At 37.4% G+C, this 24,270-nt stretch overlaps 1 protein-coding gene across 3 annotated transcripts in view; it reads right to left on the bottom strand.

Moving 5' to 3' along the window:
- Positions 1 to 24,270, bottom strand: part of PDE3B (phosphodiesterase 3B) — a 231,247-nt gene that overhangs the window by 69,580 nt on the left and 137,397 nt on the right. For all 3 annotated transcript variants that reach the window (XM_010388376.2, XM_030917325.1, XM_030917326.1), the window contains exons 3-4: positions 14,856 to 15,104; positions 12,041 to 12,177 (exon numbers count right to left, since the gene is read on the bottom strand). In XM_010388376.2, the coding sequence (XP_010386678.1) occupies positions 12,041 to 12,177; positions 14,856 to 15,104 (386 nt within the window). The remainder of the gene's footprint in view (positions 1 to 12,040; positions 12,178 to 14,855; positions 15,105 to 24,270) is intronic.

Here is a 24,270-nt window from a genome sequence, read left to right as displayed (position 1 = left end):
TGCTGAGGCTTTAGTAGGTGTTTTACCCTCACAGTGTAAACGAAGTCACCCAAAAGTTTGAAATGGGCAGACCCCACTGCAGCTCAGCAAGGCCACTGAGGCCAGACTGCCAGATTTCTCCTCTCTAGGCAGGGCATCTCTGAAAAAAAGGCAGCAGCCCCAGTCAGGGACTTATGGATAAAACCCCAATCTCCCTGGGACAGAGCACCTGGGGGAAGGGATGGCTGTGGGTGCAGCTTCAGCAGACTTAACTATCCCTGCCTAATGGCTCTGAAGAGAGTAGCGGACCTCCCAACACAGCATTCGAGCTCTGCTAAGGGTCAGACTGCCTCTTCAAGTGGGTCCCTGACCCCCATGTATCCTGACTGGGAGACACTTCCCAGCAGGGGCCGACAGACATCCCACACAGGAGAGCTTTTGCTGGCATCGGGCAGGTGCCCCTCTGGGACAAAGCTTCCAGAAAAAAGAACAGGCAGTAATGATTGCTGTTCTGCAGCCTCTCCTGGTGACACTCAGGCAAACAGCGTCTGGAATGGACCTCTCGTAAACTGCAGCAGACCAGAAGCAAAGGGGCCTGACTGTTGGAAGGAAAACGAACAACAGAAGAATAGCATGTCCACTCAAAGACCCCATCCGAAGGTCACAAACATCAAAGACCAAAGGTAGATAAACCCACAAAGATGGGGAGAAATCAGCACCAAAAGGCTGAAAATTCTGAAAAACACAATGCCTCTTCTCCTCCAAATAATCACAACTCCTCACCAGCAGGGGAACAAAACCGGATGGAGAATGAGTTTGACAAACTGACAGAAGTAGGCTTCAGAAGGTGGGTAATAACAAACTAATCTGAGCTAAAGGAGCATGTTCTAACCCAATGCAAGGAAGCTAAGAACCTTGAAAAAAGGTCAGACGAATTGCTAAATAGAATAACCAGTGTAGAGAAGATCAAGCAGAAGAAAGGATATCAGAGATTGAAGATCAACTTGATGAAATAAAGCAAGAATATTAGAGAAAAAAGAATAAAAAGGAACGAAGAAAGCCTCCAAGAAATATGGGACTATGTGAAAAGACTAGATCCACGTTTGATTGGTGTACCTGAAAGTGACAGGAGAAATGGAGTCAAGCTGAAAAATACTCTTCAGGATATTATCCAGAACTTCCCCAACCTAACAAGACAGGCCAACAATCAAATTCAGAAAATACAGAGAACACCACAACGATACTCCTTGAGAAGAGCAACCCCGAGACACATAATTGTTAGATTCACCAAGGTTGAAATGAAGGAAAAAATGTTAAGGGTAGCCAGAGAGAAAGCTTGGGTTACTCACAAAGGGAAGTCAGCAGAAACCCTACAAGCCAGAAGAGAATGGGGGCCAATATTCTTTTTTTTTTTTTTTTTGAGATGGAGTCTCTCTCTGTCACCTACAATGGAATGCAGTGACGTGATCTCAGTTCACTGCAACCTCTGCCTCCCAGGTTCAAGCAATTCTCCTGCCTCAGCCTCCTGAGTAGCTGGGATTACAGGCGCACACCACCAAGACTGGCTAACTTTCGTATTTTTATTAGAGATGGGATTTCACCATGTTGGTCAGGCTGAACTCAAACTCCTGACCTCGTGATCCACCAAAAGAAAATAACTTTAACCCAGAATTTCATATCCAGCCAAACTAAGCTTCATAAGTCAAGGAGAAATAAAATCCTTTACAGACAAGCAAATGCTGAGAGATTTTGTCACCACCAGGCCTGCCTTACAAGAGCTCCTGAAGGAAGCACTAAACATGGAAAGGAACAACCAGTACCAGCTACTGCCAAAAACATACCAAATTGTAAAGACCATCGACACTATTAAGAAACTGCATCAACTAAAGGGCAAAACAACCAATTAGCATCATAATGACAGGATCAAATTCACACATACTAACCTTAAACATAAATGGGCTAAATGCCCCAATTAAAATACACAGACTGGCAAATTGGATAAGAGTCAAGACCCATCAGTGTGCTCTATTCAGGAGACCCATCTCACCTGTAAAGACACATCAGGCTCAAAATAAAGAGACGGAGGAATATTTACCAAGCAAATGGAAAGCAAAAAAAAAAAAAAAAAAAAAAAAAAAGCAGGAGTTGCAATCCTAATCTCTGATAAAACAGACTTTAAACCAACAAAGATCAAAAGAGACAAAGAAGGGCATTACGTAACGGTAAATGGAGCGATGCAAAAGAACTAACCATCCTAAATATATATGTACCCAGTACAAGAGCACCCAGATTCATAAAGCAAGTTCCTAGAGACCTACAAAGAGACTTAGACTCCCACACAATAATAGTGGGAGACTTTAATACCCCACTGTCAATATTAGACAGATCAGACAGAAAATTAACAAGGATACTCAGGACTTGAACTCAGCTCTGGACCAAGTGGACTTAATAGACATCTACAGAACTCTCCACCCCAAATCAACAGAATATACATTCTTCTCAGTACCTCATTGCACTAATTCTAAGACTGACCACATAATTGGAAGTAAAACACTCCTCGGCAAATGTAAAAGAACAGAAATTATAACAAACTGTCTCTCAGACCACAGTGCAATCAAATTAGAACTCAGGATTAGGAAACTCAGTCGAAACCACACAACTACATGGAAACTATACAACCTGCTCCTGAATGACTACTGGGTACATAACGGAATGAAGGCAGAAATAAAGATGTTCCTTGAAACCAATGAGAACAAAGACACAACATACCAGAATTTCTGGGACACATTTAAAGCAGTGTGTAAAGGGAAATTTACAGGACTAAATGCCCATAAGAGAAAGCAGGAAAGATCTAAAATTGACACCCTAATATCACAATTAAAAGAACTAGAGAAGCAAGAGCAAACAAATTCAAAAGCTAGCAGAAGGCAAGAAATAACTAAGATCAGAGCAGAATTAAAGGAGACAGAGACACGAAAAGTCCTTCAGAAAAATCAATGTGAATTTCAGGAGCTGGTTTTTTTCAAAAGATCAACAAAATATATTGACCACCAGCCAGACTAATAAGTAAGAATAAGAAAAAAATCAAATAGACACAACAAAAAAATGATATAAGGGATATCACCACTGATCCCACAGAAATACAAACTACCATCAGAGAATACTATAAACACATCTACACAAATAAACTAAAAAATCTAGAAGAAATGAATAAATTCCTGGACACATACACCCTCCCAAGTCTAAACCAGGAAGAAGTCAAATCCCTGAACCAACCAATAACAAGTTCTGAAATTGAGGCAGTAATTAATAGCCTACCAACCAAAAAAAGTCCAGGACCAGACAGATTCACAGCTGAATTCTACCACAGGTACAAAGAGGAGCTAGTACCATTCATTCTGAAACTATTCCACTTAACAGAAAAAGAGAAAATCTTCCCTAACTCATATTATGAGGCCGACCCGACATCATCCTGATACCAAAACTTGGAAGAGTCACAACAAAAAAAGAAAATTTCAGGCCAATATCCCTGATGAACATTGATGTGAAAATCCTCAATAAAATACTGGCAAACCGAATCCAGCAGCACATCAAAAAGCTTATCCACCACGATCAAGTAGGCTTCATCTGTGGGATGCAAGGCTGGTTCAACATACACAAATCAATAATTTGTGTAATGTAATCCATCACGTAAACAGAACCAATGACAAAAACCACAAGATTATCTCAATAGATGAACAAAAAGCCTTCAACAAAATTCAACAGCCCTTCATGCTAAAAACTCTCAATGAACTAGGTATCAACGGAATGTATCTCAAAATAATAAGAGCTATTTATGACAAACCCACAAGCAATATCATACTGAACGGGCAAAAGCTGGAAGCATTCCTTTTGAAAATTAGCACAAGACAGGGATGCCCTCTCTCACCACTCCTATTCATCATAGTATTGGAAGTTCTGGCCAGGGAAATCAGGCAAGAGAAAGAAATAAACAGTATCAATTAGGAAAAGAGGTAGTCAAATTGTCCCTGTTTGCAGATGACATGATTGCATATTTAGAAAACCCCATTGCCTCAGCCCCAAATCTCCTTAAGCTGATAAGCAACTTCAGAAAAGTATCAGGATACAAAATCAATATGCAAAAATCACAAGCATTCCTATACAACAAAAATAGACAAAAAAGAGAGCCACATCATGAGTGAACTCCCATTCACAACTGTTACAAAGAGAATAAAATACCTAGGAATCCAACTTACAAGGGATGTGAAGGACCTCTTCAAGGACAACTACAAACCACTGCTCAAGGAAATAAGAGAGGACACAAACAAATGAAAAAAACATTCCATGCTCATGGATAGGAGAAATCAATATCGCAAAAATAGCCATACTGCCCAAAGTAATATATAGATTCAATGCTATCCCCATCAAGCTACCATAGACTTTCTTCACAGAATTAGAAAAATCTACTTTAAATTTCATATGGAACCAAAAAAGATCCCTCATTGCCAAGACAATCCTAAGCAAAAAGAACAAAGCTGGAGGCATCATGCTACCTGACTTCAAACTATACTACAAGGCTACAGTAACCAAAACACCCTGTTTGCCTGGTTGTCACCAGGAGAGGCTGCAGAACAGCAATCATTACTGCCTGTTCTTTCCTGTGGTACTGGTACCAAACAGATATATAGACCAATGGAATAGAACAGAGGCCTCAGAAATAACACCACACATCTACAACCATCTGATCTTTGACAAACCTGACACAAACAAACAGTGGGGAAAGGATTCCCTATTTAATAAATGGTGTTGGGAAAACTGGCCAGCCATATGCAGAAAACTGAAACTGGACCCCTTTCTTACACCTTACACAAAAATTAACTGACGATGGATTAAAGACTTAAATGTAAGACCTAAAACCACAAAAATCTTAGAAGAAAACCTAGGCAATACCATGCAGGACATAAGCATGGGCAAAGACTTTATGTCTAAAATACCAAAAGCAATGGCAACAAAAGCCAAAATTGACCAGTGGGATCTAATTAAAGAGCTTCTGTACAGCAAAAGAAACTATCATCAGAGGGAACAGGCAACCTATAGAATAGGAGAAAATTTTTGCACTGTATCCATCTGACAAAGGGTTAATATCCAGACTCTACAAAGAACTTAAATAAATTTACAAGAAAAAAAAGCACATCAAAAAGTGGGCAAAGGATATGAACAGACGCTTCTCAAAAGAAGACATTAATGCAACCAACAAACATGAAAAATGCTCATTATCACTGGTCCTTACAGAAATGCAAATCAAAACCACAATGAGATACCATCTCACGCCAGTTAGAATGGTGATCATTAAAAAGTCAGGAAACAACAGATGCTGCAGAGGATGTGGAGAAACAGGAATACTTTGACACTGTTAGTGGGAGTGTAAATTAGTTCAACCATTGTGGAAGACAGTGTGGTGATTCTTCAAGGATCTGGTACAAGAAATATCATTTGACCCAGCAATCCCATTACTGGGCATATATCCAAAGGATTATGAATCATTCTACTATAAAAACACATGCACGTGTATGTTTATTGTGGCACTATTCACAATAGGAATGACTTGGAACCCACCCAAATGTCCATCAATGATAGACTGGATAAAGAAAATGTGGCACATATACACCATGGAATACTATGCAGCTATAAAAAAGGATGAGTTCATGTCCTTTGCAGGGACATGGATGAAGCTGGAAACCATCATTCTCAGCAAACTATCGCAAGAACAGGAAACCAAACAGCGCATGTTCTCACTCGTAAGTGGGAGTTGAACAATGAGAACATATGGACACAGGGAGGGAAATATCACACACTGGGGCCGGTCCAGGGGTGGGGACCTAGGGGAGGGATAGTATTAGGAGAAATATCTAAAGTAGGTGATGGGTTGATGGGTGCAGCAAACCACCATGGCACGTGTATACCTATGTAACAAAACTACACATTCTGTACATGTACCCCAGAAGTTAAAGTATAATAATAACAGTAATAATAAGATAATGAATTGAGCTTTCAAACACTTAGTCATGCAAACAAAATTAAATCTCATAAACATGTTCTTGTCCATATCATTCACAGCATACAAATACTCTAAAAGCTTCTAGTTTAAAATAAAAAAGAAAGAAAACTCAAAAAAGAGAGAAAAATCTGTGTATTATACCAAAGTCCACTCCCTGATTCCCTGATTAATAGTCAAGACAAAGAGAGATTTCTCCTTTCAGAATGGCACCACAGCACTGCTCCAATGTCTTCTATCTTGATCCAGGGTCTTTCAATAATTTCTGTATATCATACATTCATTTAGCTATTTAGAATTAAGAGTTACAGGTCAAATGATAGGTTATCAGATTAGTTCCCGAATCTTCCCATTATGTCCTGGCCCAGCAACAGATAAATACACACCTCAATAAAATTACATAAATCAATACGAAGAAAGCAGAAGACAAGCAGAGTAGTAGTTCCAATGATTACTAACAGTTGGTAGGAAGGTGATTGAAGTCAGACTTGGTGTGATACTGTGAAATACATATTTGGTTTCAGTCCAGTGCCTGTTTCCTAGCACACAACTCCTAAAATCCTGAGGATCTCCAAAGTGTCTTTTTGTATGCTAATGAGTTGACTGATGGCCCGCAGCTCCTAGGCAGTTTCAGGATGGAGGCTAGTCACTTGAAATATCAAGACAGGATTAGAGGATGGGGGTTTTCAGCTCCACTCCCCAACCTCCAGGGAGAGGAGAGGGACTAAATTAAATTTTAAAAAGCTTAAATTGCTCACCAGTGGCCAATGATTTAATCAATCATGCCTATAAAATGAAGCTCCTATAAATATCCAGAAAGGACTGGGTCTGAGGAGCTTGTGAACAGCCAAACACGTGGGGGCTTCCAGGAAAGTGAACAAAAACATGTCCACAAGCCAGGAGGGTGGCATAACCCAACTCCACGGGGCAGAAGCTCCTGTACTCAGGTCCCTTCCAGACCTGTCCTTTGTATCTCCTCATCTGGCTGTTGATTTGTATCCTTTAAAATACTCTTTGTAATAAACCAGTAAACATGCTTCCCTGAGTTCTGTGAGTTGCTCTAGCAAATTACTTGAATCCAGGGAGGGGGCTGAGGGAACCCTGATTTATAGCAGGTTGGTCAGAAGCACAGGCAAAATAACCTGAGGCTTGCTATTGGCATCAGAAGTGGGGATTAGTCTTGTGGGACTGAGTCCTTAACCAGTATGATCTGACGCTATCTCCGGGTAGATGGTGTCAGAAATAATGGAATTAGGCTGGGCATGGTGGCTCATGCGTGTAATCCCAGCACTTTGGCAGGCCAAGGCAGGCGGATCATGTGAGGTCAGGAGTTCGAGACCAGCCTGGCCAACATGGTGAAACCCCATCTCTACTAAAAATACAAAAATTAGCTGGGCGTGGTTGCATGTGCCTGTAGTGCCAGCTACTCAGGAGGTTGAGGAAGGAGAATTGTTTGAACCCGGGAGGCAGACGTAGCAGTGAGCCGAGATCTTGCCACTGCACTCCAACCTGGGCAACACAGTGAGACTCTGTCTCAAAAAAAAAAAGAAAGAAAGAAAGAAAAAGAAATAATTGAATTATAGGACACCTAGCTTATGTCTACTATAGAACTGCTTGCTTGCTTGCTTGCTTGCTTGCTGCTGGGGAGAAATCCCCACACATCTGGTATCAGAAATGTGCTGTCAGAGTATGGTGGAAGAAATTGAGTTTGTTTTTCTTTTTCTACTCACTTGGGAATGAGTTGTCAAAAGCAAACAAATAAGAGACATCAAAAGTTATGGTCCCTGAGCTAAGCTATATTTTAAGAGCTGACTTCTAGAGAGTCAATACAAATTACCTTAATAAGGTCTGTACCAACTCAGTTTCAATGCAGTTGTATAAACTTGGTAATTGATGTCTAAATTTACAAAGTTATTCTCTTAAGAAGCTGAGTAGGATGACACAATTAGCCCTCTTGAATTGCTGGGGTTCAAATAGGGTCAAGTTGCTAATATAACCTTGGTGTAAATCTCTGATAAATTATAAGGCACAGTTATGGAATGACCATATGGAATGGCACTATGACCCTTAATCTTGCCTTCTGTTTAACTTTCAGATCTGGGATGAGACTTCTCTGGTCAGAAAGTTCCAAGAAAGGTTGTTTTCTGGACTTGCTGATGATTGAATTACCCATCTCTGAGTTCTAGTTTTAGTGCAAGTTGAATATCCCTTATCTGAAAGTCTTGGGACCAGAAGTGTTTCAGATTTCAGGTTTTGGAATATTTGCCTATGCACAATGTGATATCTTGGGGATAGAACACAATATTCACTTATATTTCATATACACATAGCCTGAAGGTAATTTTATGTAATATTTTAAATAATTTTGTGCATGAAACAAATTTTTGACTGTATTTTAACTGTGACCCATCTCATGTGGTCAGGAGTGGGATTTTCCATTTGCAGAGTCATGTTTGTACTCAAGCAATTTTGAATTTTGGGGCATTTTGGATTTGGGATGCTCAACCTATACTTAAGAGTTAAAAGAAGACTGAACTGCTATTTTTGAACTGAGTGATGGGACCCAGTCTTCTCTGAGGTCAAACAGCATATATATTCAGGGCTCACAGGTCACTCCTTTTGAACAGGTTTTCCCTGGGGAAAAAAACAGGCAAGTTGTGTTCAATTACCCTGTGGGCTATCAACTATAATTGATACTCCTACACTACCCTCCTACTCCTACACTAAAGAGACTTGCTTTTAAACCCGTGAGTCACCATTTATCTTCACCACTGCTGTGTAATCAAATCTAATAACTCATTGCCTGGCAATAGTATTTTATCCAAATACCTTATATATATATTTCATTGTTTGTATTTTAATTATTTTGAAACATAATTTAGCTTAATTTTCAAATGGAGTTAAACTAAGAACAAAATTATCAGAAAACATCAACGAAGAGTCTTAAACAAGTTATATGCCTATTGTTTTTACCTAGAAAGCTTTCCATATCATTTTTCTATCTCATTATTTGAAAGACTGCTCATCTGTGTTAGTTCATTTACTTTTTCCAAGTAAGGGTTGCAGCTCTGTCATGAGGTAATAATTGGGTTTCACATTCTACACTAGGAATTTCGGCGTTATTCTATAGGACTGGTAAAGAGTCCAAAAATGCAATGACTAGAAAAACTATATACAGTCAGCTCTCTGTATGTGAGGTTTCTACATCCACAGATTTAACCACCCCCAAATCAAAAATATTCAAGGAAAAACAACAGTAATAAAAAAACGAATAAAAAATAGAGTATAACGACTCTTTACACAGCATTTATATTGCATTAGGTATTATAAGTAATCTGGAGGTGATTTAAAGTATATGAAAGGATGTGTAGAGAGTATATGCAAATACTACACCATTTTATATAAAGAACTCAAGCATCCATGGATTTTTGTACCCATGGGAAGGGGAGGGGCCTGGAACCAATCCCCCAGGGATACCCAGGGACAACTGCAATCACAGTTTTATTTAAGGAAGATTTGTAGTGTAAGGTAGAAGATTAATAAAGTCAAGAAGGATACTGGAAACTGGAATTAAGAGGCTAATTCAATAGCCCAAGTAAACAGCAATGAAAGCATAAAATAGTATAGGCACAGTGATAAAGGAGAAGAAGGAATAGAGAGTAAAAGATAATGCAGACAGATATCTGACAACTGTCATCTGTAGAATAAGGTGACAGGATGCAAAGATAACACCAAGTCTCTAAGTAAATCAATTTTGTAAGCAACCACTCCACTAGAGGATGGCAGCATTGTGCCAGGAAATAAGGGCAGAACAATAGCAACAGACGAAAAAGCAGCTGGAGTGATGAGAAATCTGGTTTCAGGTACAGGCTCAGGAAATGAGAGGTTCAACACTGGAATCATGTTGAAATCAGTCAGGCAAACTGTGATCAGAATCCAAAGCTCAAGACTCAAAATCAAGGATATGAGATCTCGATTCTAGAGTACTCTAATATAAAGTCAAGATGATTTCAGAGTCATAAATCTATTCGTTTTGTGCCACTAAAGTCTAAAGATTCCTGAACAAAACATCACTACACATTAAAGATCTACAGCTGCACTAATATGGATGTTGCATATATCTACAAAACAGTTACATATGGCTCTTTATATCTCAATGAAATTAATAAGAATTAAATCACATTTAAAATTCAGTTCCTCAGTCATACTAGATACATTTCAAATGATTAACAGCCACATGTAGCTAGGGAGTACCATATTAGACAGTGCAGATATAAACTATTTCTATCATTACAAAAATTTCTATTAGCACTGATCTAGAGATTTGAATCTGAAAAGGAATAGTTGTTATAAATGTTTCATATATTCCCATCATAACCCACCTATGTGCAAAGTACACATAGACATTTATTACCAAGAGGCTCCAGCTTCTGCAAACCAGAAAAGATACGTCTACCCTGGTCTCTTTAAAACAGATTTATATAACACCACCAATTAATTTATTCTCCAAATTTCTAAATATTTTATGAGGCATAAATTTTGTTTTAATGAGAGTTAAGTCATTATATAGAACCTACCTACATTTAGCTTTATATAATAAACACTTTTCAGAGTTAAAGATCAGTTTTCTCTGGACTATGCTTCTGTTTTAATCAATTATCTGAGGCAGCAGGATAAAAATGACCTTAATTCAATGTATCAAATGTTTCTTTAACTGCAAATGCATTGCTGTTACATCAGTATGAAAGGTTAAAATATAAAACATTTTTATCATTCCTTTTAAAACCCAAGTATATTCTCAAGATAATGCTATCCATAGTTAAGAAATACTGTCACATTTTCTGTTCCTGACATCATTCACTTCCCTATATCCTGCCTCCTTTACCACAAAAAAAAAAAAAAAAAAAAGACTATGATGTTCAGGTCATGGCAAATTTTGGACCAGTGCTCATTTTCCTGTACAGTACTCTTCATACTTCAATGCATTCCTGTTTTAGACATCGCTCCATTCAATTTTTCTTTTACAAAAAAGGAGTTCAGATGCTTGAATATATTATACAAGATTCAAATCAATAAACCACCTAAGAATCTAAGAAAATTATAATCATCTTATTCTTTCAGATGCAAATATTAACATAAATTTTAACGAATATCTATGGTCCAATCCTGCCATCTACTGTTTCAAATGTGAAACGACGACAGCTCAAAAGTATAAAACACACTCAATAATAACAGAAAGTGGTTAACGCAGAATTTGTGCCAATTCCGATCTTATATTAACATAATTAGAAAGCTGAGTAAAGAAAATTACGATAAACTCAAGCAAGGATCAGTATCTTTCCTGGTTTTCAAAAGACAAAGTACTGTATTATTAAATCCTTTGTTATCAGGGTAAATGTATATATTTACATTCAGGAGATTTCAGCTCCTGCATTTTCCCAGCCTCATTTACTTAAAGTTACTGATGACTTTCATTTATAAGATTAGCATTGTTCAGTTCCAAGTAAATCCTCAACAGAATATAGACTATATTAGTTGTCTCAGTCTCCAGCAGCAACAGGATTTGAAAGTCTGTTTACCTTCAATCTAACAACTGTGATGACCCTTGGAAACGTGCTCCTCTTTTCAGAAGTCAGCAACTCTGCAGACCTACCTCTGGATACTATTCATTGGATTGGTGGCTAACCCTGTAATGGCCACTTCTGTCGATTTAAAAACTTCCCCAGCACCCAGTCCTGAGTTGATCCTAATTTCCCTAAACTATCTCATGTTCTCAGGGATCCAGCACATTTTGTACCCAGCCTATCAAAGTTTTAGGACAAGACACATTAGCTTCTTTTTAATAATCAGTTTCTCTATTTTACCATATTATTACTACACATGTTGTCCTATACCTAAAATACTTCAACCATTCCTTTCTGCTTACAGAACTAACTGAAACATTATCGACAGAAACAAAGTAGATGCATTTGATTCAAGTTTCTTAAAAGGCTCTGCCGATTTTACCTTGAAATGCCAAATTCTTGGTGAGGCCTTTTGCCATTATTACGTTCCCATCTTGAAGACTGTTCAACAGGCAGCAATCCTGAAGTTCCTGAGCTCCTCCTCAGCTGTGGAGTTGGCGAACTATTCCTATTTAGTCCCTGTTGAATAATTTAACAATGGTTTAAAATGTCACTCTTTAATATGCTATATATGTAATATTAGTGATGGCACATGCAAGTATCAATACAAAGTATATTTTTAACATGTACAGAGAAAAAAGAAACGTTTTATTCTGAAAATCTGTCAATTTACTCCAAATTTTACATTCTATTTTGTTATTCTATTCCTCTTCCTCCTACTACAAAATATGTCTGAGCTCTATAATTTAAACTAGATTCTTTTCCTTTTATACATTTTACTACTTGTTTCATGAGAAACAATCAATTGGCAATTTAAAAAGTGGATATGAAAGATTTACCCTGAAAATCAACTTCAGAGGACAATCTTAGGACCAGGATGATCAGCCCTATATTCTAATTTTTTTATATTTTCAGTACAGTGCTATGGAATTTACTTAGTGGTTAATCAGGAGAAACTGCAGGATTCTGAGTTTGAATAAATGACTGAGTTAAATACAGAACACCTTTAGCATTAATATTTTGCCCTAATTTTAAAAAATATCCTCAACTAACCCAAATGTTCAATTAACAATATTCCATTTTTGACCATTATAAATGTTTTACTGAGATTTACATAATAGTTTCTGCTTTTTATGAATTTCCTCTATCAGCAGACACTGCAGCAATCTCAGAGATAAATATCTGTCTTATATTTCAGTTTTCCCAAGGACACTGATTTTGTAAAGGTTAATAGCTAATTAGACCTGCAGTGAAAAAGTCCTTTATGCTAATATCCTTGTTGACTGTAATTTAGGTTCACACGATCTTTCTTTGTTTTTAACGTGTATAAGAGAGTTATATTAAGTTATCTGTTCCTTTTCCCTTTTGCCTATTGTTTTTTAAATAAATGCCATTGCCCTTTTCTGAAGTAACATCAGGCTTTTTATATGCTTTTCCAAAAGGAGAGACAAATTTGATATAGAATTCTAATAAGGAGTTTAAGGAACACAAAGAAAAGGAATAAGGGTTATTTCCTGGTTCTTATATGACTTACTCTATCAGTAGATTCCAGAACCCAAAATAACCTTGATTAACTACAATGCTCAGGAAATGAGGCATTTAGGCATCCTGTTTAATTAATATTATGTTTAAAATGTTCCTAAAATGTACCAGCACACTTTTCTACACTAAATACTGATATCAATATGATTTCTGATTTAAAATTTTAAGAATTACTATTTTTAAAAATTACTATCCTGAGTATCAAATATCAATAGAAAATGCAAAGGAGGGGTAGAGTGAAAACTAACTCAAGAATACATTAGAGTTATTTTATTTATGGTTTATTACTATGCCCTCTGAATGCTTGTGATTAATCTCTTTCTTATAAGGTAGACTGCTGAAAAAGAAGTCATATAACTAAGTACTAATTAATTGGGTTTTGACTAATGTAGGTGCTACTGTATAAACTTTAAAAAAATAAAAGTATCACATAACTATGATCCGGACTGTGACCAGTACTTTTGAAATTCTTTTCCTCTAACTGGGTTTGCTTAATTTTTCCACATTTCTAAACCCTAATGCTGACAACTGACAAAATTAACTGATAATCAAAATTCCTACAAAAACTATATTTATCTATTTCTAAGTTCTATAAGCATTATTACAATTGACAAAATTAACTGAAATAAATTTCATCTTCTCTTGGTTAGTTTCCTTATCTGGAATAAAGTGGTTGAGTAAAATAATTTCTAAAATGTTTCTAGTTTTAAAGTTTTATGATTTTAGCTATTGGTAAAGATACTAATAGTCAAATAAAACAAGTAAAAGCACTCTGAATAACGATAATGCATACCAATTTAGAACAGTATTTATTATTTTCTAAAGAAAATCCTATTTTGAAATATTTATATTTTAAAGAGAAATTAATCATCTATTCTAATGATATAAAAATCAATGCTTTGGGAGGCCGAGGTGGGCGGATCACAAGGTCAGGAGATCAAGACCATGAGAAACCCCGTCTCTACTAAAAATACAAAAAATTAGCCGGGCGCGGTGGCAGGGTGCCTGTAGTCCCAGCTACTCAGGAGGCTGAGGCAAGAGAATGGCATAAACCCGGGAGGCGGAGCTTGCAGTGAGCCGAGATCACGCCACTGCACTCCAGCCTGGGCGACAGAGCGAGGCTCCGCCTCAAAAAAAAAAAAAAAAAAAAAAATCAATGCCGACTGGGCTACCGTAATCTCCAGTAGGTATAAAAGGGGGTAAAACAGGGTTCAAAAAATACAAAAATCATTTTAAAATAATGCTATGTAATTCATAAAATGGATATTATAATGACCATTTCTTCTTGGCTCAACAAGAACAATTCCTGGATTCTAAAGAATAAAATAGAGCAATAAAATGATCTGGCTACTAGTTTGTTGTACCACCCTGGAACAAAATTTGCTTGTTGTTCTCTACTTCTTAACAAGAATAATAATACATAGTTGTTACCATTCAAATTATAAGTACTAATCACAGCAATGTACTTAAAATAAAAACTGAATACTCAACTATAATTATTTGAGCTTATAATTGCCTCTAACATCCCAAGCAGCTCAATATTATGTCTGGTCCTTGAAAGGAAAATTGTATTTTATATAGAATTTAAAGGAGCAGTTAATTTGAAAATATCATTAAATTTGATAAATAGGGTTGGATGATTACTGTATTTTGACCTTGTTAAGTTTTCTATCCCCTTTCTCAGCTGGGTCCTCTATTTCAGAGCAGGGGTAAAATCCAGGAAATCGTGTGAGAGGATTAATCTTTGGCCTACAGGAACCTGAGAAAGCACCCATTAAGCTACTGATACTCCGTAGAGAGGAAATGACTTGTGGTGGAAGGCTTGGATCAATCAGAAGATCTGAAACCATATTGCGAGCCTCATTTAGCACTGAAAGATCAACTCCATTTCCGCCTCCAGAATTCTAGAAAGAAAAAAAGTGAAATTTTCATTCATTTGTACATGGTATAAATAATATAACAAATGGTATAATTCTAACTTAAAATTTATATATATATGTAGCAAATAACCGTGAACTTTAATTTTTTTCTTTTTCACTAGCTGATTATCACATTATATCTAATGGTATTAATTACTAACACTGAATTACCTAATGACAAGTATAAAACTAAATCTGTATTTACTTTAAAGTCTAATTTGAACATTTCATTAATTCATTGATTATTTCCTTTCCTTTATAACAAAATTTCTTTTAAACACATAAAGCACTTATTTCATTTACCTGACTCACTTAAGAGGCAGTCTAACACAGTGACAAGGTTTTGTAGCAAACATACCTGAATTTGAAACCTAAACTTTAATCTCACCTGTGTGACCTTGAGCAGTTTACTTAATCTCTGAAAATTTCAGTTTCTTCAATGTAAAAAAAGGATAGTAATGTCTACCTTATTATGGGCTAATATGAGAAATCTGATAATATATGTAAAGCAAATAAAGAAGTGGATAATGTATGATTTAGAGCATTAAAAGTATTATTACTATTAATATTATGGAAAATGATGAGATAAAAATACAGAAAAAAATGTTATCAGTTCAAAAGAGAGCGATAACTTAAAGATGAATAATTAACAAAAACCTCACAGACAGGGTAGCATCAGGCAAGGCTTTAAAAAATTGGTAGAAAAGAATTTTTTAATTTAGAAGAAATATGTCACTGATTTAAACATAAGATGATTTTTACTCTTCGAATAAACATATATATAACGTTCAATTTGATTACCCATAGAAATAAGTGGACTAACAATCAGAACAGTAAATTAAATGTTACTTTTGTTTTTTGTTGTTGTTGTACATTGAACTTACATTTGGGTATGTTTGGAATTAATTATTATTCAAATTAATGAGTTCACAACAAAACTGTTTATTAAAGTATCCTCAATACATTTTGGAAGTTAGAAATATTATGAACATTACACCAACACAGATACATAATGTCTGCTCTTTGTGGATTTTTTTTTCTTGTGAAGTGCTAATATGTATTAGTTTTTATTTTAAAACATTTTCTGACACCAGGGCATAGCCCAACTATTTCTAGCCTTTCTCCCTTGCAAATACCACTAAAATAAACACCTGTCTATATATGTTACTGTGAACAATTAAGCAGATTTCTTAAACACAGCTTCCCATAATCTGAATTGCTGAATGCAAACTAACATGCTAAAATGTTGCCATTCCTCTAAAACTGCCCTAGAATATGTTGATCAAATCTACACTTCTAATTGTATATAACAGCACCTATTTTTCCATATCCCATTACAATTAGCAACTATGAATTTAATTAATCCTTACCTATCTGATAGCCAAAAAAAAAAAAACCCTCTAATTTCTGCTTCAACCTGAATTCTCTGATTATTGTGATTCTAAATGTTCCTTATAATATTTATATCGTTTATACTCCTTTTTCTGTGAACTTTGTCATTTTAACCACTCATTGGAATTCTGTAGTGGTCTCATTTAGCCACCACAGAATTCAAATGGAACACATACAAAAACAATTTTTGTTTGCAAGTAACCTTTCCTCAATACTTTTTAAAAACTGTTGAAACCCCATCAAAAAGTGGGCAAAGGATATGAACAGACACTTCTCAAAAGAAGACATTCATACAGCCAACAGACACATGAAAAAATGCTCATCATCACTCGCCATCAGAGAAATGCAAATCAAAACCACAACGAGATACCATCTCACACCAGTTAGAATGGCAATCATTAAAAAATCAGGAAACAACAGGTGCTGGAGAGGATGTGGAGAAATAGGAACACTTTTACACTGTTAGTGAGACTGTAAACTAGTTCAACCATTGTGGAAAACACTGTGGCGATTCCTCAAGGATCTAGAACTAGAAATACCGTTTGACCCAGTCATCCGATTACTGGGGATATACCCAAAGGATTATAAGTCATGCTGCTATAAAGACACATGCACATGTATGTTTACTGCGGCACTATTCACAATAGCAAAGACTTGGAATCAACCCAAATGTCCATCAGAGACAGACTGGATTAAGAAAATGTGGCACGCCGGGCGCGGTGGCTCAAGCCTGTAATCCCAGCACTTTGGGAGGCCGAGACGGGCGGATCACGAGGTCAGGAGATCGAGACCATCCTGGCTAACACGCTGAAACCCCGTCTCTACTAAAAATACAAAAAACTAGCTGGGCGAGGTGGCGGGCGTCTGTAGTCCCAGCTACTCGGGAGGCTGAGGCAGGAGAATGGCGAGAACCCGGGAGGCGGAGCTTGCAGTGAGCTGAGATCCCGCCACTGTACTCCAGCCTGGGCGACAGAGCGAGACTCCCTCTCAAAAAAAAAAAAAAGAAAATGTGGCACATATACACCATGGAATACTATGCAGCCATAAAAAAGGATGAGTTCGTGTCCTTTGTAGGGACATGGATGCAGCTGGAAACCATCATTCTCAGCAAACGATCACAAGAACAGAAAACCAAGTAGCGCATGTTCTCACTCATAGGTGGGAATTGGACAATGAGATCGGTTGGACACAGGAAGGGGAACATCACACACCAGGTCCTATTGTGGGGAGGGGGTGGGGGGAGAGATAGCATTAGGAGATACACCTAATGTAAAAGACGAGTTGATGGGTGCAGCACACCAACATGGCACATGCATACATATGTAACAAACCTGCACGTGTGGACATGTACCCTAGAACTTAAAGTATAATAATAATTTTTAAAAAACTGCTGAAATTAGGAAAGAACAAATGACAAATTTACTGAGAGTACAGTGTGACTTTCACTTTAACAATACAAGGTAATTAGAATCTACTCATAAATATCTCCCATGACAACAAGAATACCTCATGTAAAAAAAATCATTTTCATAGACAAATCTTTTTTTATGATCAATTTTTCCTTTTGTTCATATTGTATCCTTTTAAGGTAAATACTTATGTCAGGCCTTAAGTTTGCTATTTTATTGTTTTCTGTTTGTTTCTTCTGTTCCTTGTTCCTTTGTTTTTTTCTTGTTTTTCTGGGGTTACTAGAATTTTTTATGATTCCATCGTGATTAATTTATAGAGTTTCTGAGTTTATTACTTTATATAGTTTTCTTAGCGGTTGTTCTTGGCAATACAATGTACATATGTGATTTATCACAGTCTACTGGTATCGACATTTTACCACTTTGAGTGAAGTGTGAAAACCTTACTACCAGTTAGGTCTCTACCTTGCCTACTTTTAAGTATAATTGTCTTGTCTTGAGTATCAGATGATGTTATAATTTTTGTTGCAATCATCAAATATGATCCATGAAACTCACAAGAAGTATAGTCTATTGCATTCTCCCACTATTTCTTCATGTTTCACTGTTCTTTCTTCCTTCCTGTTACTTCAAGAGTCCTTCTTTTATAATTTCCTTTCTGTTTAAAGCAGGGGTTCCCTAACCTTTTTGGCACCAGGGACAGGTTTCGTGGAAGACAATTTTTCCACAGGCTGGGTGGGGGTGCGAGGAGATGGTTTCAGGATGAAACTGTTGTTCCATCATCCGGACCTTAGATCATTAGGCCTTAGAATCTCATAAGGAGTGTACAACCCCAAATCCCTTGCATATGCAGTTCACAATAGGATTTGTGCTCCTATGAGAACCTAATGTGGTGGCTGATCTGACAGGAGGCAGAGCTCAGGCAGTAATGCTCATGTGCCTGCTGCTCATCTCCAGCTATGTGTACCAGTTCCTAACAGGCCACAAACCGGTACTGGTTGGTAACTCCTGGTTTAAAGAACTATCTTTTGTCTTTCTTGCAAGGTAAGTGTCTCACTGACAAATTCTTTTCTTTTCCTTCATTTCACAATGTTTTCCCCTTCATTCTTTTTTTTTAAATTAATATTACACTTAGTGTTCTAGGGTACATGTGCACAAAGTGAAGGTTTGTTACATATGCATACATGTGCCATGTTGATGTGCTGTACCCATCAGCTCCTCATTTACATTATGCATATCTCTCAATGCTATCTCTGCCCACTCCTCCACCCCAGGACAGGCCCCAGTGTGTGATGTTCCCCACCCTGTGTCCAAGTGTTCTCATAGTTCAATTTCCACCTATGAGTGAGAACATGCAGTGTTTGGTTTTCTGTTCTTGTGATAGCTTGCTCAGAGTGATGGTTTCCAGCTTCATCCATGTCCCTGCAAAGGACATGAACTCATCCTATTTATGGCTGCATAGTATTCCATGGTGTATATGTGCCACATTTTCTTTATGCAGTCTATCATTCATGGATATCTGGGTTGGTTCCAAGTCTGTGCTATTGTGAATACTGCTGCAATAAGCATATGTGTGCATGTGTCTTTATAGTTGCATGATTTATAATCCTTTGGGTATATACCCAGTAATGGGATGGCTGGGTCAAATGGTATTTCTAGTTCTAGGTCCTTGAGGAATCACCACACCAGCTTCCACAATGGTGGAACTAGTTTAAAGACCCACCAACACTGTAAAAGTGTTCCTATTTCTCCACATCCTCTCCAGCACCTGCTGTTTTCTGACTGTTTAATGATCACTTTTCCAACTGGTGTGAGATAGTATCTCGTTGTGGTTTTGATTTGCATTTCTCTGATGGCGAGTGATGATGAGCATTTTTTCATGCGTCTGTTGGCTGCATAAATGTCTTCTTTTGAGAAGTGTCTGTTCATACCCTTCAGCCACTTTTTGATGGGGTTCTTTGATTTTTTACTTGTAACTTTTTTTAAGTTCTTTCTAGATTCTGGATATTAACCCTTTGTCAGATGGGTAGATTGTAAAAATTTTCTCCCATTCTGTAGGTTGCCTGTTCACTCTGATGGCAGTTTCTTTTGCTGTGCAGAAACTCTTTAGTTTAATTAGATCCCATTTCTCAATTTTGGCTTTTGTTGCCATTGCTTTTGGTGTTTTACACATGAAGTTCTCGTCCATGCCTATGTCCTGAATGGTATTGCCTGAGTTTTCTTCTAAGGTTTTTATGGTTTTAGGTCTAACATTTAAGTCTTTAATCCATCTTGAATTAATTTTTGTATAAGGTGTAAGGAAGGAATCCAGTTTCAGTTTTCTACATATGGCTAGCCAGTTTTCCCAACACCATTTATTAAAAAGGGAATCCTTTCCCCACTTCTTGTTTTTGTCAGGTTTGTCAAAGATCAGATGGTTGTAGATGTGTGGTATTATTCCTGAGGGCTCTGTTCTGTTCCATTGATCTATATCTCTGTTTTGGTACCAGTACTATGCTGTTTTCATTACTGTAGGCTTGCAGTATAGTTTGAAGTCAGGTAGCATGATGCCTCCAGCTTTGTTCTTTTGACTTAGGATTGTCTTGGCAATGCAGGCTCTTTTTTGGTTCCACATAAACTTTAAATAAGTTCTTTCCAATTCTGTGAAGAAAGTCATTGGTAGCATGAAGGGGATGGCATTGAATCTATAAATAAATTACCTTGGGCAGTATGCCCATTTTCACGATATTGATTCTTCCTATCCATGAGCATGGAATGTTCTTCCATTTGTTTGCGTCCTCTTTTATTTCGTTGAGCAGTGGTTTGTAATTCTCCTTGAAGAGGTCCTGCACATCCCTTGTAAGTTGGATTCCTAGGTATTTTATTCTCTTTGAAGCAATTGTGAATGGGAGTTCACTCATGATTTGGCTCTCTGTTTGTCTCTTATTGGTGTATAAGAATGCTTGTGATTTTTGCACATTGATTTTCTATCCTGAGACTTTTCTGAAGTTGCTTATCAGCTAAAGGGGGTTGTGGGCTGAGGTGATGGGGTTTTCTAAATATACAATCATGTCGTCTACAAACAGGGACAATTTGACTTCCTCTTTTCCCAACTGAATACCCTTTATTTCTTTCTCCTGCCTGATTGCCCTGGCCAGAACTTCCAACACTATGTTGAATAGGAGTGGTGAGAGAGGGCATCCCTGTCTTGTGCCACTTTTCAAAGGGAATGCTTCCAGTTTTTGCCCACTCAGTATGATATTGGCTGTGGGTTTTTCAGAAATAGCTCTTATAATTTTGAGATACACCCCATCAATACCTAATTTATTGAGAGTTTTTAGCATGAAGGGCTGTTGAATTTTGTCAAAGGCCTTTTCTGCATCTATTGAGATAATCATGTGGTTTTTGTCTTTGGTTCTGTTTATATGATGGATTACGCTTATTGATTTGCATATGTTGAACCAGCCTTGTATCCCAGGGATGAAGCCCACTTGATCATTGTGGATAAGCTTTTTGATGTGCTGCTGGATTCGGTTTGCCAGTATTTTATTCAGGATTTTTGCATCAATATTCATCAGGGATATTGGTCTAAAATTCTCTTTTTTTGTTGTGTCTCTGTCAGGCTTTGGTATCAGGATGATGTTGGCCTCATAAAATGAGTTAGGGAGGATTCCCTCTTTTTCTATTGATTGGAATACTTTTAGAAGGAATGGTACCAGCTCCTCTTTGTACCTGTGGTAGAATTCAGCTGTGAATCCATCTGGTCCTGGACTTTTTTGGTTGGTAGGCTCTTCATTATTGCCTCAATTTCACAGCCTGTTATTGGTCAATTCAGGGATTCAAGTTCTTCCTGGTTTAGTCTTGGGAGGGTGTATGTGTCCAGGAATTTATCCATTTGTTCTAGATTTTCCAGTTTATTTCTATAGAGGTGTAAATAGTATTCTCTGATGGTAGTCTGTATTTCTGTGGGGTCGGTGGTGATAACCCCTTTATCATTTTTTATTGCATCTATTTGATTCTTCTCTCTTTTCTTCGTTCATCTTGTTAGTGGTCTATCAATTTTGTTGATCTTTTCAAAAAACCAGCTCCTGGATTCATTGATTTTTTGAAGGGCTTTTTGTGTCTCTATTTCCTTCAGTTCTGCTCTGATCTTAGTTATTTCTTGCCTTCTGCTAGCTCTTGAATGTGTTTGCTCCTGCTTCTCTAGTTCTTCTAATTGTGATGTTAGGGTGTCAATTTTAGATCTTTCCTGCTTTCTCTTATGGGCATTTAGTGCTATAAATTTCCCTCTACACACTGTTTTAAATGTGTCCCAGAGATTCTGGTATGTTGTGTCTTTGTTCTCATTGGTTTCAAAGAACATCTTTATTTCTGCCTTCTTTTCACTATGTACCCAGTAGTCATTCAGGAGAAGGTTGTTCAGTTTCCATGTAGTTGAGTGATTTTGAGTGAGTTTCTTAATCCTGAGTTCTAGTTTGATTGTAGTGTGGTCTGAGAAACAGTTTGTTATAATTTCTGCTCTTTTACACATTTGCTGACGAGTGCTTTACTTTCAACTATGTGGTCATTTTTGGAATAAGTGCGATGTGGTGCTGAGAAGAATGTATATTCTGTTGATTTGGGGTGGAGAGTTCTGTAGATGTCTATTAGGTCCACGCATGGTGCAGAGCTGAGTTCAATTCCTGGATATCCTTGTTAACTTTCTGTCTCGTTGATCTGTCTAATGTTGACAATGGGATGTTAAAGTCTCCCATTATTATTGCGTGGGAGTCTAAGTGTCCTTCTAAGTCTCTTAAGGACTTGCTTTATGAATCTGGGTGCTCCTGTATTGGGTGCATATACATTTAGGATAGTTAGCTCTTCTTGTTGAATTGATCCCTTTACCATTAAGTAATGGCCTTCTTTGTCTCTTTTGATCTTTGTTGGCTTAAAGTCTGTTTTATTAGAGACTCGGATTGCAACCCCTGCTTTTTATTGTTTTCCATTTGCTTGGTAGATCTTCCTCCATCCCTTTATTTTGAGCCTATGTGTGTCTCTGCACGTGAGATGGGTCTCCCGAATGAGTCAAGACACTGATGGGTCTTGACTCTTTATCCAGTTTGCCAGTCTGTGTCTTTTAATTGGATCATTTAGCCCATTTATATTTAAGGTTAATATTGTTATGTGTGAATCTGATCCTGTCATTATGATGTTAGGTAGTTATTTTGCTTGTTAGTTGATGCGGTTTCTTCATAGTGTCGATGGTCTTTACAATTTGGCATGTTTTTGCAGTGGCTGGTACCGGTTGTTCCTTTCCATGTTTAGTGTTTCCTTCAGGAACTCCTGTAGGGCAGGCCTGGTGGTGACAAAATCACTCAGCATTTGCTTGTCTGTAAAGGATTTTATTTCTCCTTCACTTATGAAGTTTAGTTTGGCTGGATATGAAATTCTGGGTTGCAAATTCTTTTCTTTAAGAATGTTGAATAGTGGCCCCCATTCTCTTCTGTTTTGTAGAGTTTCTTCTGAGAGATCCACTGTTAGTCTGACGGGCTTCTCTTTGTGGGTAACCCGACCTTTCTCTCTGGCTGCCCTTAACATTTTTTCCTTCATTTCAACTTTGGTCAATCTGACAATTATGTGTCTTGGAGTTGCTCTTCTCGAGGAGTATCTTTTTGGTGTTCTCTGTATTTCCTGAATTTGAATGTCAGCCTGCCTTGTTAGGTTGGGGAAGTTCTCCTGGATAATATCCTGAAGAGCGTTTTCCAACTTGGTTCCATTCTCCCCATCACTTTCAGGTACACCAATGAGACATAGATTTGGTCTTTTCACATAGTCCCATATTTCTTGGAGGCTTTGTTCATTTCTTTTTACTGTTTTTTCTCTAAACTTCTCTTCTCGCTTCATTTCATTCATTTGATCTTCAATCACTGATATCCTTTCTTCCAGTTGATCGAATCAGCTACTGAAGCTTGTGCATGCATCACGTAGTTCTCGTGCCATGATTTTCAGCTCTATCGGGTCATTTAGGGACTTCTTTAGACTGGTTATTCTAGTTAGCCATACGTCTAATCTTTTTTCAAGGTTTTTAGCTTCTTTGCAATGGTTTTGAACTTCCTCCTCTAGCTCCGAGAAGTCTGATAGTCTGAAGCCTTCTTCTCTCAACTTGTCAAAGTCATTCTCTGTCCAGCTTTGTTCCGTTGCTGGCGAGGATTTGTGTTCCTTTGGAGGGGGAGAGGTGCTCTGATTTTTAGAATTTTCAGCTTTTCTGCTCTGGTTTCTCCCCATCTTTGTGGTTTTATCTACCTTTAGTCTTTGATGATGGTGACGTACAGATGGGCTTTTAGTGTGGATGTCCTTTCTGTTTGTTAATTTTCCATCTAACAGTCAGGACC

The sequence above is a fragment of the Rhinopithecus roxellana genome, chromosome 15 (assembly GCF_007565055.1).
Source record: "Rhinopithecus roxellana isolate Shanxi Qingling chromosome 15, ASM756505v1, whole genome shotgun sequence".
NCBI classification, from domain to species: Eukaryota; Metazoa; Chordata; class Mammalia; order Primates; family Cercopithecidae; genus Rhinopithecus; species Rhinopithecus roxellana.
This window is presented reverse-complemented; position numbering and strand designations above follow the sequence as displayed.